The sequence below is a fragment of the Silurus meridionalis genome, chromosome 15 (assembly GCF_014805685.1).
Source record: "Silurus meridionalis isolate SWU-2019-XX chromosome 15, ASM1480568v1, whole genome shotgun sequence".
Classification (NCBI taxonomy): domain Eukaryota; kingdom Metazoa; phylum Chordata; class Actinopteri; order Siluriformes; family Siluridae; genus Silurus; species Silurus meridionalis.
Window position 1 is genome coordinate 8151122 of NC_060898.1, and position 17210 is coordinate 8168331.

Here is a 17210-nt window from a genome sequence, read left to right on the forward strand (position 1 = left end):
TCGTACGTGCAGGTTGTGACGTCACGTAGAGGGCGTGGGCATGGTTTACATCAACAAAAGGGGGAAAGACTCAGAAAACAGAAGATCTTGTTCAAGAAAATGGCCGTCTAACATTTAAGGTAATGTATATTGGATTTACTTATATTCGAGAGTTTATTTAGAACCCAATAAACAAAATATTACATACATAACATGTTTTTTTTTCTTTTCCCTGTAGTTAATGACAACTATATATGTATCGGGCAGGGTTTTAAATCCTTAGTGTTCCTTGGGTTGGACGAAGGCAGTTTGATTAAAAACACAAATTAAATATACTTGATTAAAATGTCTAACGAATTTTAGTACAGTAGATTAACACCTGATATTTTTTTGTTTGATTGGTAATCAAATAAAGGTGAAATAGATATGTAGTTAATACTCGGTTAGCGCTGAAAGCCTTCAAGTGATAACCTTGAAACAAGAATTTAATTTATTTGTTACTCAAAGTAAATTGCTATCGAAGATATTTTCCAAATATATTGTATAGATTGTCCGTTATGTTGGATCTTAAAACTAAAGTATATATTAAAGAAAAGAAGCAAATGGAGGCTGGATGTGGCCCCTCCCCCAGCCGATGTTTTCAAAAAGGGAAAAAACCCAACACACACAGCTCCAGAGCCCCGATTAAAATATATTATACATAATTGAGAGATGCAATAATTTCAATATCGCATTCACAGTATTTTGCGATGTAACATGCTTTATTTAAGCGCCTTAAGTGTAAATATTTAGCAGTTTTATTTTTGAGCTAATTGCTAACAGGAGGCGGTAACGGTGGAAATCTGAGCCGCTGGGCTTGGCCAACCTTCACCCTCCTGTAACTAGGACAAGAAAACATTTACGGATTTTGTTTCCTAAAGGTTTCCTTGAGATAACCGAAAGAAAACAGAGTATCGACATGGAGTTCTTCAGGCTGATGAAGGAGCTGAAACAGAACCTGGAGCAGGAAAGCCTGTATCTGCCCAAAAAATCTGGACTGGAGCTGATCGAGTCAAACTCTGAGGTACACAAGGTTTATATTTACACATTCCGTTTGTTTAACCCTATATAATCGGATAATTTCCGTTTGATTTGTTAGTTTAACTGGATAAAATTATAATTTGTCGAACTAATTTTTTTTTTTTTTTACAATGAATAAATCCTGTAAAACTGAACACTTCTACATATCCGATAGTATTATGTTTCACAGACAGTACGTTAGTTTAAAGCTGGTTGAGGTAAAATGCTGATTTTATGTTTAGTAGTTAAACGCAATCAATTTTAAAGCACTGCATTTTATATATTAAAGCATATTCGGTGTAATATCGAAGTTTACAAGCTTAACTAATTTGTCTTCCTGCACCAGGGGATTTCTGCACAATGTCGCAACGCCAAAGTAGAGGACCTCTGGAGCTTGACCAGCTTTTTTGGCTACAGCACACAGACTTTTGTCCAGGCTGTTAATCTGCTGGACAGATTTATTGCTATAATGAAGGTACACATGCATTGCTCTTATTATTAAAACCCACCCCCTGATGCATAATTCGATATACTCGATGCTACAATGCTAAATCACAACTAAAATGTAACTGATTTGCTTTAAAGATTCAGCCCAAACATCTAGCCTGCGTCAGCATCAGCTGCCTTCACATTGCTGCCAATGTCGTAGAGGATGAGTGGGATGTGTCTTCAATGCACGAGCTGATCCGCATCGGCCAGTGCAAGTTCACCGTGTCGGACCTCAGGCGCATGGGGACCATCATCTCAGAGAAACTCAACTTCAAGTTCCAAGCCGTCACCGCCTTAACGTTTCTGCGCCTGTATCATGCGATTGTACTGTTGCATACCTCAAGCAGGTAAGACTTGGTGTGAAGCAGTGTATCTTGGTGTTACTAGGGGAAAAACACCACACTTGACATTAGGAAAGTAACAGGCAGATGAATACCTTTGTCCATTGTGCACTGTAGTTCAGATATGCTTTACAGTTTACATCGTCTATCGTAAACCTTATCAGCAGATACCGTCATATACCAAAGGGCAGACATAATAGACAGGCTGGTAATGATGACATTTCTAAAAAAAAAAGAAAAAATTTTTTTTAAGGCAGCTGGACTAATTTATTATTTGTCCCCACTCTTTTTAGGAAAGAAGTTCTCAGCCTAGACAAGCTGGAAGCCCAGCTTAAAGCCTGCCTTTGCCGCATTGTGTTCTCCAAATCAAAAGTAAGTCTTTACAGACATTTGAGGCTTTTGCTTATTATCTAAATTTGTATTTTAATCTTTGTTGTTTTTTTCCTTTCTAGCCATCGGTGCTAGCTCTGTCACTCATCAAGCATGAGACTGAGGCCTTGAAGTCAGTTGACTTGATTCAGATCATCCAGTCCATTCAGACACACTTGATGGTACATTTATTTTGTAGTATTTTGCCAGTTTATTTTCAATAGGAAATTTGTGTGTACAAAATATATCTTGGTAATATCACAATTTTATATATAATGCAAATTCTTTATTAGCTTTGGTGCAAAAATAAACAAGTACCATTTGCCCTCAGTCATGATGCAAGCAGTATTTGTCTCTAAACAAATCCGACCTGCTTTCTTTGAGATAAAGAATTTCAGGCATGCTCAGTAACAGGCTGACCCTCATATCAGCAAACTACACCCAGATTGTCTCTCTGCATTATGTAATGTCTCATATCTGTATTTGCAGATCTCTGATACTGAGCTGCAGCCGTGGAAAGGCCGGGTGGCCCAGTGCCTGGTGCAGTACTCCTCGCCTACATGCTGCAAACCCAATCACAGGAAGTTGGTGTGGATCGTGTCCCGGCGCACGGCCCAGAACCTGCACAGAAGCTACTGTGGCGCGCCAGAGCTGCCCACGATCCCCGAAGACTGCTGGAGTGAGAGGTACACAGTAGACCTGCGCACACAATTTTTTTTGTTCACTATCCTAGTAAGCTGAAACATTTTCATATTCAAAGGAAAAGAAAAATCAAAATAATAAAAGATTTAAAATTGCTTAAAAATGAGGGGTATGTGGAGAAAGTGCTTCTGTAAAATGTCTGGCTTTAACAGGGACATCTTACAAAATCAGCTAGCCCTGGTTTATACTGTACGTATCCAAAACCACAAAGAATTGAGTCATTGATAACCATATATCTTTATATTTAATAAAAAAAAGGGGCATGACTAGCAAGTCTCTGTAGTTTCGAGTGTTTACCAGTAAAATACATATTAACCCCAACAAAATTGGAAGTCTTAGAAATTCTGTCATAACCAGAGGATTTTTTTAGGGTAATCTTGAAACAGTCGGTGGTTTTAGTTTCACTTCACGCATTGGCTACTACATGAACCACCCAACCCTAGTATAACATTCACACTAACATTCTCTTCAATTATTACACAGAGCCATCTGGAATTTTGGGCTTCCATCTGTACACATTTTATTTGCTACCAAAGTGTAATGAATATGAATGATGTGGCATTATTAGTAAGCAGTTCACCATAGTAACTAGTAGATAAACAAAAACATTGGTTGGTTGTAACCTATTGGGTATTCACTGTACTAAAATGGATCAGCTCTGTTCTGTGAAAACAAAGGAACACATGCCATCAATCTTAGATGTGTGGATGAACTTTAAATACCTAATCCTTGGTAAGTAGAATAAATAAAGAACAAATACAGAACATTTTGATCATAGGTGCGGAACAGGATAAATCGTGACGTTCTAAAGGGGAGTAGCATGTATGACTTCAGAAGTAGCTGCTGTGACTAAGGCAGGGTAGGTCAGGGTGTGTGTGGCGTCTGCAGCAATTCTGACGTGTTTCTCTCTGCCCTGTCTAGTGAGGACTGGAGTGAAGAGCTGAGCTCTGGGGAGGAGTCTCTCAGCAGTTCATTGGGAAGTGACGCAGAGGGGCCTTACTTCCCTGCCCACTTTCAAAAAAAGAAGGCTGCCTAAATGGGTGCTCCGCTGATCCGAGGCCATTCTATCAGAAAGGAACCTCAAAACATGGCAGCAGCAGCTTCATCTGCCTTACAATACAAAACTCCAGCTTCCGTTGTGATGTCAGCAACCACTCGGACCTCTCCATGTTAAAGAGCCACAGTGCCTGGGTTCCTCTTTAGATATTACTTGAATAGTATGGCTTTTTTTTTTTTTTTATTATTTATTTACTTTAAATCTCTATATTCTATTTCATATACTGTAGCTAATACTGATCATTCTTTCTTCCGATTGTAACTTAAGTTAAAAAAAATTGCACAGGCAGCTAAGGTTTACAACCTGGGGAAAAAAAAAAAAAGTGTTAATAATTGTTGGTGCATGTTCAGGTTTGCCACATTCCAGGAGACAACAGAATCCTTCAATATCTGTGAGACTGTTTAACAACTAAGGACTGTTGATTTCTGGGACATTTACCCCAGTACTGTGCACAGTTTTATATAACGATTGTCATGGATACTTGTCCGGATCAATCGCTTTTCAGACTGTGCTCAGGTTGAGACAGTCAGGTTGTGTTTTGTTTGTGTGTGTGTATGCTTTGGTATGTTTGAGTTCGGTGACGTGACTTGCCAGGTTAGGTTTAAATTAGCCAAAGTGTGTGTGTGACTGAAAAAAAGGAAATGCTTGAAGAAAAAAAAAAGCCACAAAATGTAAAAATGTCAATACAAAAAAAATGTAAATTTGTATAATGTACAAAAAAATGTATAGTAAGTTGTAGATACTAACTTTTATTTATTATTATTTTTGTCATGTTATATAAAACTAAGTATTTTTCAATGCAAGCTTGTCTGTTTTTATTCACATGAACAGTAGATAATGGAAAAATAAATATTTTCTGTCTCTACACTGGATTCCTCTGAATGGCACTGAACGCAACTGGAAAATGGTGAACGGGAAAGCCAATGCCTTGTTTTTTTTGGTTTGTTTTTAGGAACTTGAACATGTTTTAAGAGCACTGAAATTTCCTGCCAAAATCATTACAACTGCTAGAAAGGTCCTCCACAGCAGACAACCATGAACTGCTAAGAATTTAAAGTATATGGCACCAACAATCAAATCAACAGCAGAATTGCTAAGTACATTAAATATTTCACTGTAAACACATTTAATGAGAATTATGCTTTAGTTTTTTTGTTTTTTGATAAGAGTGTTTAACATATTGATGACATATCCGAAACTTCCTCTATCAGACCAATTTGCAAAGTGAGACGGATTATCCAATGATTTCCTTCTAAGGACATGTTTGTGTTGCACAAACTTGGCAAGCCAGAACAAAAACCCTTTCAGCTGTTTGTTCACATTCATGACGTCTGAACAGCTGACTCCTGATGTCAGAGAGCCTCTGGCAATTCACCCTGCGCTGTGGAAAAGAGGAAGTGCCTCGCCCTGACTTGTGAGGATAGCAAATCGCAGAGATCTGCTTGCAGCGTCATTTAGCCAGACAGGGTAATAATAGTTTTTGGTTTTCTGCTTTAGGGAAGTAAATTAACATCAGGATATTTTACTAAATACAGTAGGAAAAATGTTTTACTGCTTCACAACACCCTTCCCTAAAAAACCCATCAGCCAAGCCCAAAGTTTTAGTTTTGAAAGAAGTTTCTCCTTTAACAAACAATATGGCTAAATATATACAGACACCTGACCGCCAGACACATGAATTTCCAAAACCATGGGCATTAATAAGGCATTTATTATCTAGTTATTACTATAATTACCTTAAAAATTAATAGCCATAATTTTCTGGGAAAGCTTTGTATTATGTTGAAGCAGCAGTTGAAGGCCGAAGGAATTTGTGCTTATTCAGCCATAAGAGCATTAGTGAGATTGGGCTGGTGCAGAAAAATAAGCCATGGTATGCAGGTGGTGTTCCAATCCATCTCTAAAGTTGAACACAGTGGGGTCAAAGTCAGGGCTCTTTTGAGTCTGAATTCATCAACAAGATACTCGTCAAGCCATGTCTATATGGTGATCGCACCGTACACAGGGGCATGGTCATGCTGGAACAGATTTGGGCCTCTTAACACTCAAGGTAAATCATAATGTTACTGTGAAAAAATGCATTTGAGAGAATTTTAAGGTGTGAAAGGCAGGTGTCCACACATGTTCATACTTTCCATATACTGTAAATAATACACAAGGTAAATTTATAAATGGGTTAATGTCACCACAGCATCGAGTCTTTTTCCAAGACAGAACATCACAAAGCAATTTTAACAGCACAGTCCTTTGTTTGGCAAAAATGGCAACATATATTTGCATAATATATTTCAAAGTAGTCTCTGTGTATGTTATAACAAACCCATTATAAACCTTGATAAAAGCTGCCGCTCTAGAAAATGTAATCAATACTATCCAACCAACTGAAATCACACCTTTCGAGTACTTTGGTATAAAATTACATATTACTTGTGTTATCTCCAACATACTAGATAATTTAATCATCACAATATGGCATTATCTATACAAAAAAAAAAAAAAAGACAAAGTGGCAATTTATGAGCTAAAATTAGAAGTAGTTGACATCCAATTTAATGGTGGCATTCCTCTGCAAGCATCAGTTTCAGGTACCAAATGTGCCAGTTTATATTTTTGGGTTTGACAATCTGTTTGATTCGCATAGGAATTATTTTTCATCTGCCAATGGAATTTTTACTGAATACACTTTGGTTTTTATCTGACAAAATATTAATAAATGAGTAGCCTAATTTAATCCACTGCAACACTGACCAGTCAGTTATTATAAAGTAAATGCACTGGGTTTGAGTTTTCAGCTCAAAGATGCCCATGATTGTGGAGTCTCTCTTACCATAAAAAAAAAATATAAATATGGATTGCCACAGTATTTGGCATTTCTTTCACATTTACATGCATTTCTTATTTAAACCGAGTAGCGCTGCAAGGGTGAATGATGCTAATTTGGGCTCTTGGTCATGACTGACTGGATAATTAAGTAGAATAAGGTCTGCATAATATAGACTGGTTGACTAATACAGTCACTAGTCGTTGATGTGGGGAACTTGTGGAAAAAAAACATGAGGTAGGTTTTGACTACCTAAATGTAGTATTGGTCTGAAAATATGAATATCTGACGGACTTTTTGAGAAAAACTGCACTATTGGGGGGGGAAAAAGTCGCAAATGGTCAAATTAAGCTTTTATTAAGACAGCTTATTTTCATTTCTGTATATGCTTTTTGTTTAAAATGTAAAAAGAGTGTTACAGAAATAAGTGTCAATGCTGTTTCATTCCAAACATTATAATCATCGTGATTTGACTTACATGCTACATTATAGTAGAATATTTAAGCTTTTCCCTCAAATGGATCACTGCTCCAAAAAAGGGCAGCACAGAAGGTCGATTTTATTTTACTATATTGAGCTTGGCTCTTGTATATTGCCTAAAGTTACAGATAAAGCAAATTAGACAGTAAACAGATTGGCAACATTTTATAGAAACTGGAAAAGGGTGTATGTGGTTTCTAAGAAGCCTCCTAAAAAAATTCTTCCTTTTTACTGTACTTTAAAGCAAAATTTTAACAATCTTTACACAGTGGCATTCCACAGCTGTGTGAAAGAGCACTTTCAAAATGTGCAATTTACACCTCAGATGCCAACACCAGAGCAGCGACGCATGGCAGCACAATGAGGCCGAACCAGACTTGCACCTAAAATGCAAAAGTTGAACATGGAAGAAAAAGCTTCCAGATCCTGCTTTGGATTAGGGCTGTAACGATTCTTTGAGTAACTCGAGTAGTTCGATTACAAAATTAATTTGCCTCGATGCTTAGTTTAGTCCATTTAACTAAAGGCAAAGCAATGTGTTTCCCATGGACCATTACTACTGATGCATCATCCGCTAAACTCAAGTGCTCTGGACAGGTAAACACAGTAAACGCTGCAGAATGAAAAATGGAGGAACGGAGGAAAAAAAAAAAAAAAAAAAGCAAAAGGACAAGGAGAAGATTCAGGCCAAAGAAAACGCCAGCAAGTTTTCAAAGTTTGGGATAATTTCAAACTAAAACGAAGAAAAACACCATTACACCAGTTACTGTTTTAAAGTAATTAAAAATAGACTGTGTTTTTATTTAAACAGTTCAAATAGTCCCCCGCAGTGGTGCCATAGAGTAGGAAGTGGAGCATGTTTAAGCTGGTGATAAATTTCAAGCAGCTTTTCCAGAGACCAGAAGACCACAACACGATACTGTGTGAGATTTAATAAATAAATACGAGTAAGAATAATTATGAGTTTCATTAAACAAATCGTTTCCCGTTAGCTACTCTACGCAGCCACTGCAGAGGGACTTTTTGAACGCAACCGTGTTTGCATTTTGATGTAATATGGCTATTAAATGCAATAATTGGGTTTAGTTTTTACTGATATTCTTGTATGCAATTTCAGCAGAACTTTTTTTATTATTCTAAAACGAAAAACAAATTATGTGTTCATTTTAAGTGACGTGTTATTTTGTTATTAAGTATTGCTCTTTAATAAAGAGAAAGTACTTATCTGATTACTTGATTAATTGAATAATTGATAGAATACTTGATTACTAAAATAATCGATAGCAGTAGCCCTACTTTGGAGATCCCATCCTTCAATTATTAAACCATAAACAAGGTTCTGTGCACAGATACATTTATGTAAACACAGATTTACATGAGCAAAGAGCATACATGTTTTAAGAATACTTTGTTGTGGAAGTGTTCTCAAAATGGCTTTATAAATGTAACATGATTTGCATGATGAGTTTGCACAAAATATTAAATTATACCACGTGTAAAACTTGCTGCTAGACCCGACTGAATTTTCTCTCTCATTTCATACCATTAGATTTTGAAAATAAAAAAAAAACCCATAAAAAACAATAATCCTGATCCTTCAGTGAGACCAGAAGGAATCAGCAACTTGGCAGCTTGATTTATAGTAGTTTTACTGAACAATAAAACAGCTCAAAGCTTAATGGGAACAAAGTACAGCAAGTCCACATAAGCATAAACAACAGTTCACTGTAGTTCAACTACCACACGTAGCAGAAAGCATATTAAATGCTTTCTTGCTTAAACAAAGAACAAGAAAGAAATCAATTCACAGTTATTAATAAGTTTTGAATAAAAAATGCTTATGGTGACTTACCCATTCAGAATCCCATTTGGGACTTCTTTTTCTGGGGTTTAGAAGCCTGGGAAGAGGTCCTCAATGAAGCCCGTGATGGTGACCAAAAACTAGAAGGCTGCGATTTGGTACTCAAACCAACTGATGCATCGATCTCATCATTATGCCCAAGCTCTAAGCCGGAAGAGTGATAGTCCTGCTGCTGCCTCTGTCTCAGCTTGGGGAGGACAGAATGTGGTTCTTTCAAACTAGGTACTGAGGAAGAAAGAAGTACAGAGTTGCTTTCCATGGTAGAGGCCTGGCTGGGCAGTTGTTGGACATCCATTGCAAGAAACTGGGAAGTAGCAATGACATCATCCTGCTCAAAGCTTTTTGCTGTTTCCTTAGGCCTTTTAAAAGAAGTTTTAATTGGTCCTGAGTACCCATTTGTATTCAGAGTCGCTCTGTTAAAATCTGTGTACTCAGCTGGTTTATCTTGGTCAGAAATAGCCTCATGTTCTGGTGCACTTTGAGAGTTATAAATGCTTTCTGCATCCGAACCAAGATACTGACTTGTGGCTGATGACCATTCAGAAAGATCATCCTGGTAGCTGACAGAAGAGGTGAAGCTTGAGGAAAGTGCAATTCTGTTTTTAGCTTTGGCTCTCTTTGCCTGAAGGTGCTTTCTTCGCAAGGCCTTAATCTTGGTGTACCGGTTTAGACCGAGTTTATCGTTCCACCAGCTACTCAAACCATCCATCCATGAGGCCCTTAGGCGCTGACTAAGATCATCTTGCCAGTCCTCAGGGATCACCTCATCTGGAACTGGGGTCACCTCTAGAGGAGGCAGATATGTTACCCCATGAACAAGCAGCTTCCTACTCTTGTCTGCCAGGTCTTTTCTCAATCTTTGAAACTTGTCCTCTGCAAGCTTGTCTCTTTGTTGGACTTTGAATTTGATAACATCACTGGTGGGTATTTCCCAGTGTTTCCAGTAAGAATTATTTTCTCCATTGCATGTTAAGAAAGACTCCAGCCATTTTTTCCAGATTAATTTTAAATGGGAGCTAGCCATTTTGGGGTTTGCTGGCCTCAGTAAATGAGCACAGTCCCTCTTAGAAGAAGGCAGGGATGACTCCAGAACTGAAGCAACCTTAGAGTTTATCCTTTCTTCTGCAGGGGTTCTTACCCCATTTTCATCTGCAGTATGAGAGCCATCTTCATTATCACTGTCAAGCATATGTTGAATTCGTTCTGTTTTAAAGTTGCAGTATTCTTCGAAAGAATCTTGGGGTTGTATAGCAGACGTTGTATTGGCTGCAGGTTCTGCTGAATCTGACTGATATGGCTCGGAGTTGGTTGGGTCAATATGTCTCAGCATCTGGTAGAATATATCCCCAGCCTCTGTGAGCTGGAGCACACACAGGTAGCCATTGTTCTGAACTGCAGATAGGCCTGAAAGAAAAAAATAATTATAAGCTGCTTTACTGCAAGTGCAAAGCATTTTTCTTTCGGCAAGATGCCAGGATACACACCCTCCAAAACAGAAGTGATTAACGCAAAATGTAAAACATAATTTTAAATAAACATTCACTGTTTCTTTGCCCATATACCATGCCCCTGCATGAACCAGTCAAAAAACAGTGACGTAAACCAGTTCTCTAATTAGTCATAATTAGCACAATAATGCCAGCAGCTGAGATAAGACCATAGCATAGGACAAGTGTGTTTTCAGTAGTCAGATAATAATGCTTCAAATGTTTAATCTGCATTTCAATAGCCGTGCACATGTTCCTGAGTGGCACAAAGAAAAAGTGATCATCAGGGGATCACCAGTTCAAATCCCAATGTTGCTACAGCCATTTGTGGATCTGAGCCAAGGGAGAAAAATTTAAATGTGCTCTCCAAGCAGCAGGGACAGCATTTTCTCCATATTTTGCCAATAGCAGTCACAAGGCGAGTGTGGCAGTCTTAACTCATCTGTGTATAAGAGTTTTCTTTTTGCTGCTCCAGTTAGGGGTCACCACAGTGGATCATCCGTCTCCATACTACTCTGTCCTCTACATTTGCCACTTTTAAACCAACAACCTGCGCGTCTTTTTACTTACCACATCCATAAATCTCGTCCTAGGCCTCCATTACTTTGCACAGGTGACCCCAGGTACTTAAACTCATCCAACTTCTCCACCTCTTCTCCCTGCAACTGCACCACTCCACTGCCCTCCCTCTTATTCACACATGTACTCCGTCTTACTCCTACTGACTTTCATTCCCTTTCTATACTTTTCTATCCAGCATGTACCTCCATCTCTACAAGCTCTTCTCAACCTGCTCCCTACTCTCACCACAAATAGCAACATCATCCATGAACATTATAGTCCATGGAGACTCCTGTCGGACCTCGTCCGTCAAACTGTGCATCAGCACTCCAAACTAGAAAGGGTCCTTGATTCGGTCTGACCTCCACCTTGAACCAGGCTGTAATTCCTACTGCACACTTCACTGCCGTCACACTGTCCTCATACATGTCCTGCACCACCATCACATTTCTCTGCCACACCTGACTTATTCATACAGTACCACAACTCCTCTCTCGGCACCCTATCGTACGCTTTCTCTAAATCCACAAACACACAATGCAATTCCTTCTGACCTTCTCTATACTTCATCAACATTCTCAAAGCAAATAATGCCTCTGTGGTGCTCTTCCTTGGCATGATACCATACTGCTGGTCACAGATGGTCACCTCTTCTCTCAGTCTGGCTTCCACTACTCTTTCCCATAACTTCATGGTGTGACTGATCAACTTTATTCCCCTGTAGTTACTGCAGGTCTGCACATCTCCCTTATTCTTAAAGATTGGTACCAGCACACTCCTTCTCCATTCCTCTCTTAGCCCAAATTTTTGTTAAAAACTTCACTGCTCCAAAAACTCCCTTCATCTTTCCACCAAGTGTGTTTAGCATGTTCGCCCTTACTGCAGTAAAGTAACGCTCAACAATTAAAACTCACCACCACACCATATGGTGATTCCCAAGTGTTGATACCCAAAAGAAGCACTGTGGGATATGGTCAGGCTGCCACCACTTTTTTAAGCGAATGAAATCATAACTCAGTTTGTTGCTGCAGGAGCTAAAAGATAATCAGTACCTTGCTGACATGCAGCAAAACTACACCTTCCACTATGCAATTGCTAATAAGACTAAAGCTGCTGAATGGACAATTTTGCATTTGAGTATTTGCAAAAGATGTTTTAATGTGTCCTGCATCCAAAGAATTTCTGTCAGATGCCATACCCTATTTTTAAGATTGCACACAGTTCTGAGTCTAGTATGTTAGACAGAACACCAAACAGTACCAGTACCTATTATAGCACAGTGTATTGACAACCTACGGTTATTGTTTACTTTAATAGAAACGCCTGTATGCATGATCATTTATGCAGTTAACTAATCAGCCAATCACGTAGCAGAATCACAATGTACAAAATCTTAAAAGATAGAGGGACAAGAGATTCAAATAATACATCACATAAAACATCAGAATAAAAAGTTATTCACCTGCTGCATGCGAGGCCAGCCTCACTTTTGCTTTGTGATGTCTGTGTGGGAGCTGCCGGATCTTCAGGCTCTCACAGGGACTGTAGAGTTTTTGAATTGGGCCAGCTGCTTGGCATGACCATTCTCTTCCACCTTTAAAAAAAAATACAAATAAATAAATAAAACCAACACACCACGCACTTCAGTGCCATAAGCTCCACATCTTATAGATAAAACTTCAATCCATCTTAATAACAGCACCAACCCTTGTGCATCTGCAGAGGTTAGGATTCAAGACTTTTTGTTAAATGCAACTCACTCTTATTTTGTATGGAAAAAAAAAATCTGATGCACTACAATGGTGTTTTCAATACACCAAATTTTGATTTAAAAAAATTTACTCAGTTGCCAGTTGTTTCATTTGAATTAGTAAATTGTGTTTATTAGGCAGAAAGAAGAAAATTGGCAAAAGTTTGTGGACATCCAACTATCACACCCATATGTTCTTGCTGAACATTCTGTATTTATTCCATCTGCATTTTTATAAAAACCTTTGCTTCTCTTGGGAGGTTTAATCATAAAGCAACGCAAGAGCCATAAGAGCTGTGAAGACAGGCACTGATGTCAAGGGAGGAGGCCTGCATTCCAGGGGGCAGTCTGCATTCCAATTGTTCACATAGGCATTCAGTGGGGGTGGAGGTCAGGGTTCTAAACAGGCCACTTGAGTTCTTCCACTCCAGCCTCGACAAAACATGTCCACTCTTTGTGCAGGAACAGGACTCTACTGGACCCCCTATTTAAAGTGAATGAAAATGATATGGCTATAGAATCCAAAGACATTCTGTAAATCTACCCTGCTAAATTTAGGGGAAGATCAACATATGGGGTTTATGGTCAGAAAGATTTTTGTATTTTACCTAGGCTATAAAGATCATAATATGCATGGCCTTTATAAATAAGAGCAAGGTGCATAAACTGCATCTCAGTCCCACAAACACTAAGCACCAAGTTAGAGATCTGCAGTCCTGCGCGACCCGACACAAACGAGTGCCGTGCGAGAAAAGATTTGATGGGTGAATGCGGGTGCCGGCGGTGAAATACTTGTGTGTTTGGGTTGCGGTGAGAATAGGTCTTTCAAATATATATAATAAAAAAAAAATGTAAAAATAAACATTTATATACTGCACAAAAGCAACTAAAATAAAATAAGACGATTTACAGGCACAAAGTCAGAAACGAACTTTCGCATTTGCACTAGAGCACACCGAGGTAAAATGTCTGAAGTGCAAAACAGAGGTGAATAGCTAAATGCTACAGATATTAATTCATTAATAAAAAAAAGAAACATGCAACACAAAACCTTGGCCTTTTGTTTTTATATATAATTTCAGATGATGTTCTATGTTCTGAAAAATTCATGTACACGTTTATCATTTACACAAAAAGTCAAGCGTGAACAAAGCAAAACGTTTGTTAATTTAAAAAACAGAACAAAAATAAAAAGCAGAGTAGCAGTCAGTGCATTGAAAATGAAACTACTTATACATTTGATTTGCGGCCATTTGTGGGTGGAAGCAGGAGAAAATAGAGTTTTTACCAGAGCAGGACTGAAAAATCCATCCCGTGCAGGTCTCTACACAAAGCCCCCCATTTCCTTTATTTCTCATTTGCCATGGTCTACACTTTGCTCACAAGTCACGTTAAGTAAGAGATATTTTCTGATATTTTCTGAAGGAATACCTCTTACAAGCCCATGTTTTATCATTCAAGGTGGGTAAATTGCTGCTATTGGGAGATTTGGACAAAATTTTCATCCTTAAACATTGGCAGAGGCAAATGCAAGCACTAAAGCAGGCAAAAGAGTAACACATTCTGACTTGAATGATGCAAACACACCATTCAAGCTGCTTCAAAAAAGCAAAAGGCTATTCACGTTTTACACTTTCATGCACATGTATGCTTGTGTGTCCTAACCTGAATACTGCAGCAACATTGTCTCCTGTGCTCTCTGTGCTCCAAGCAGGATTTGGGAGTTGTTGCCTTCACCCAAAGCATGAGCAAAACATGGAGGAGTCTCCATCATGTGCTCCCACTTCACGGCAGGCACACAAGGCATTCGTTCATCCAGGAGGTATGCGGAGAACTAAGTAAAAGAAAGCAACAAAACGTAACCTATTTGTTAATAATCCACATCTTTTAACGACTACTAGAAACTTTCAATCCATGCTGTTAAACCAAAACCTAAAGCTATAAATAAAAAGACCACAATTTTCCCCTGCTGTTGCCTTTAACCATAAAACTGTTGTACTAAATGCAGCATTCACGCTGAGAGGTGTAAATATTACTCTTCATTTTCACCTGTGTTGTGATGAGGTGGTGAAATGCATGGCTTTGTGGCAAGTATTTGCTCAAGACCACCCTCTCTCCGCTCTTACAATCAGCTGTCCCACTGATCCGGAACAATGTGTGACAATCTTTGCTCTGTGGAAACATAAAATATAAAATTGAATTGAACAGTAAAACATAGCAAAAAAATAAATAAATAAATAAAAAAAAAATGGTTGATAAGTGTCCTCGTACCCTGAGATCAGTAAGTTCTGCTCCGGTTCTATCAGCGAAAACAGTTATACATGGATGAGCTGTGAAGTCACAACATCGCCATGCTGATTTGGCATTGAAGTACAGGTTAGTTTTCTCATCTCGTATTTTTTGCAGTCTGGAAGTTTAAACAAAACATACATACATAATAAATATATATATATTCTATAATATATATATATATATATATATATATATATATATATATATATATATATATATATATATATACACACACACACACACACACACACACACACACACACACACACACACACACACTATGGGACAAAAAAACGATTCACCAAACTATCGCGATTCTTTTTAAAACGATTTTGAGATCGATTTGTCTACCTCAGAATCGATATATATTTAATTATTTTACTTTTTCAGAGAGGTGGTGGGAAAATGTTACCGCTTTTATTCCAACAGAGGGCGAAACGTATTTTGTCGTTGTCCGTATTAGATGACGTCGTATCCGTTTTAAGCTGGTGCGAGAAAGCAAAACTATTGCAGTCAGTGAAGCAAACCTCTTTGAGAATTGTTTAACGGATAAAGACCCTGCTTTAGTCACAGACAATGTGTCTAATATGGTTATCGCTGCCCAATTAACCGGCTTTCTCCATATTAAGTGCTACGCGCACACTCATAATCTGCCCTCACAGCGCGCACTGAAGCTGAAGTTACTCGGATGAGTACGACGTATCACTGGATATTTCCATAGAAGTGCTGCAGGACTTCACGTTTTGCAGGAAAAACAAAAGTTACTGGAGCTCCCTGTGCACAAACTTATAACAGGCGTTTCAACGAGATGCCATAATAGCTCTTACCTGAGGTGAGGAAGAGAGAGAAGGATATTAGCACCTTGACTGAGTTGGACATTGGAACAGTTTAACGGCACTTTTATTTTATTTTAGAGAGTATAGTTTTTTTAGTTATTTTGTTGCACATTTAAATATTATATTTAAGTTTGTGGTACTTGAAAGTTTTATGCTTCAAGGTTCTTTATGCACTATGTATGTGTGTGCTTCTGAAATAAAAATTCAGAAAGATGTGATGCATTATTTTTGTTAATATAACTCATATACAGTCTTTTTAAGGGTATGATCAAGTATTTACCACTGTCTAATCTTCATTAAGCAAACAAAAATCACAATTACACAATGAATCGCAATAGCTACAGAATCGCAATATGTATTGAATCGGCACAAAAGTATCGGGATAGTATTGAATCGCCAGATTAGTGAATCGTCCCAGCCCTAATACATACACACATACATACACTAATATATATATATATATATATATATATATATATATATATATATATATATATATATATATATATATGACAATACAGGTACAATCCAAGCTCCATATAAATTCAATGCTAAATTCATGTCTTGATACAAGATTCCAGCTGCTCAACAGTCATGGGTCATCTTTGTCATTTTTTCCTGTTTCATGCCATAAGTTTTCAGTTGGTGAAAGGGTTGGACTACGAAGCCATGCTGTTGTAAGAAATGTGGTATGCAATTTAGCATCATCTTGCTGAATTACATGCAAAGCTATTCCTGGAAAAAAAAAGTGATCTGGATCGAAACAAAGCTCTAAAACCTGCATTGAATCTTCCTCTCACTTGAACTAGGAGACCCAAACCTGTTCCAGCAGGACAATGCCCATATGCACATGGGTTTGAGTGGAAAATCTTGAGTGGTCCGCTATAGAGCTTTGACCTCTGGCATATTGAACATCTTTGGGATGTATTGGAATTCTGACTTCAGGCCTCACTCCACACCCGACTTTACTTTCCCGGTTAAAGTGTTTATTATAACAGCAAATCTGGACTAGATGTGGAATGTAACGTTCAAAAAGCGTATTCACCTTGAGAAAATCAAGGTTGCATGTTGTCACTGCTATCACACTGTGAAATAATACTTAGTTACGGTAATAGGAAGTGTTTGG

The 17210-nt window shown here is 38.1% G+C and overlaps 2 protein-coding genes across 5 annotated transcripts in view; one reads left to right on the top strand and one right to left on the bottom strand.

The window, feature by feature from the left end:
- On the top strand, window positions 1-4794 carry ccng2 (cyclin G2). Its single transcript, XM_046868381.1, has 8 exons — window positions 1-119; window positions 900-1042; window positions 1385-1513; window positions 1624-1874; window positions 2162-2240; window positions 2321-2419; window positions 2727-2923; window positions 3861-4794. Exons 2-8 carry the CDS (start codon window positions 938-940, stop codon window positions 3973-3975), a joined length of 975 nt encoding a protein of 324 aa, XP_046724337.1. The 5' UTR covers window positions 1-119; window positions 900-937; the 3' UTR covers window positions 3976-4794.
- The window catches only part of taf1c (TATA-box binding protein associated factor, RNA polymerase I subunit C), a 26592-nt gene continuing 11159 nt past the window's right edge, over window positions 1778-17210 (bottom strand). Inside the window, exons 10-15 of one of the 4 annotated variants that reach the window (XM_046868377.1) lie at window positions 15228-15363; window positions 15006-15128; window positions 14622-14790; window positions 12669-12800; window positions 9150-10562; window positions 1778-1910 (exon numbers count right to left, since the gene is read on the bottom strand). In XM_046868377.1, coding sequence (XP_046724333.1) covers window positions 9154-10562; window positions 12669-12800; window positions 14622-14790; window positions 15006-15128; window positions 15228-15363 — 1969 coding nt within the window. In that variant the 3' untranslated portion in view covers window positions 1778-1910; window positions 9150-9153. Of the gene's footprint in view, window positions 1911-2408; window positions 2937-4163; window positions 6063-8929; window positions 9073-9149; window positions 10563-12668; window positions 12801-14621; window positions 14791-15005; window positions 15129-15227; window positions 15364-17210 lie in introns of those variants that run through there. The other 3 variants (XM_046868373.1, XM_046868376.1, XM_046868375.1) reach the window with 3 other exon arrangements.

Bases quoted from the DNA above. Each gene is read 5' to 3' on its own strand.
- ccng2 (XM_046868381.1), top strand. From the start codon at position 938: ATGGAGTTCTTCAGGCTGATGAAGGAGCTGAAACAGAACCTGGAGCAG. The intron at 1,043-1,384 runs GTACACAAGGTT...TTCCTGCACCAG, and splicing joins TGATCGAGTCAAACTCTGAG to GGGATTTCTGCACAATGTCG. The intron at 1,875-2,161 runs GTAAGACTTGGT...CACTCTTTTTAG, and splicing joins CTGTTGCATACCTCAAGCAG to GAAAGAAGTTCTCAGCCTAG.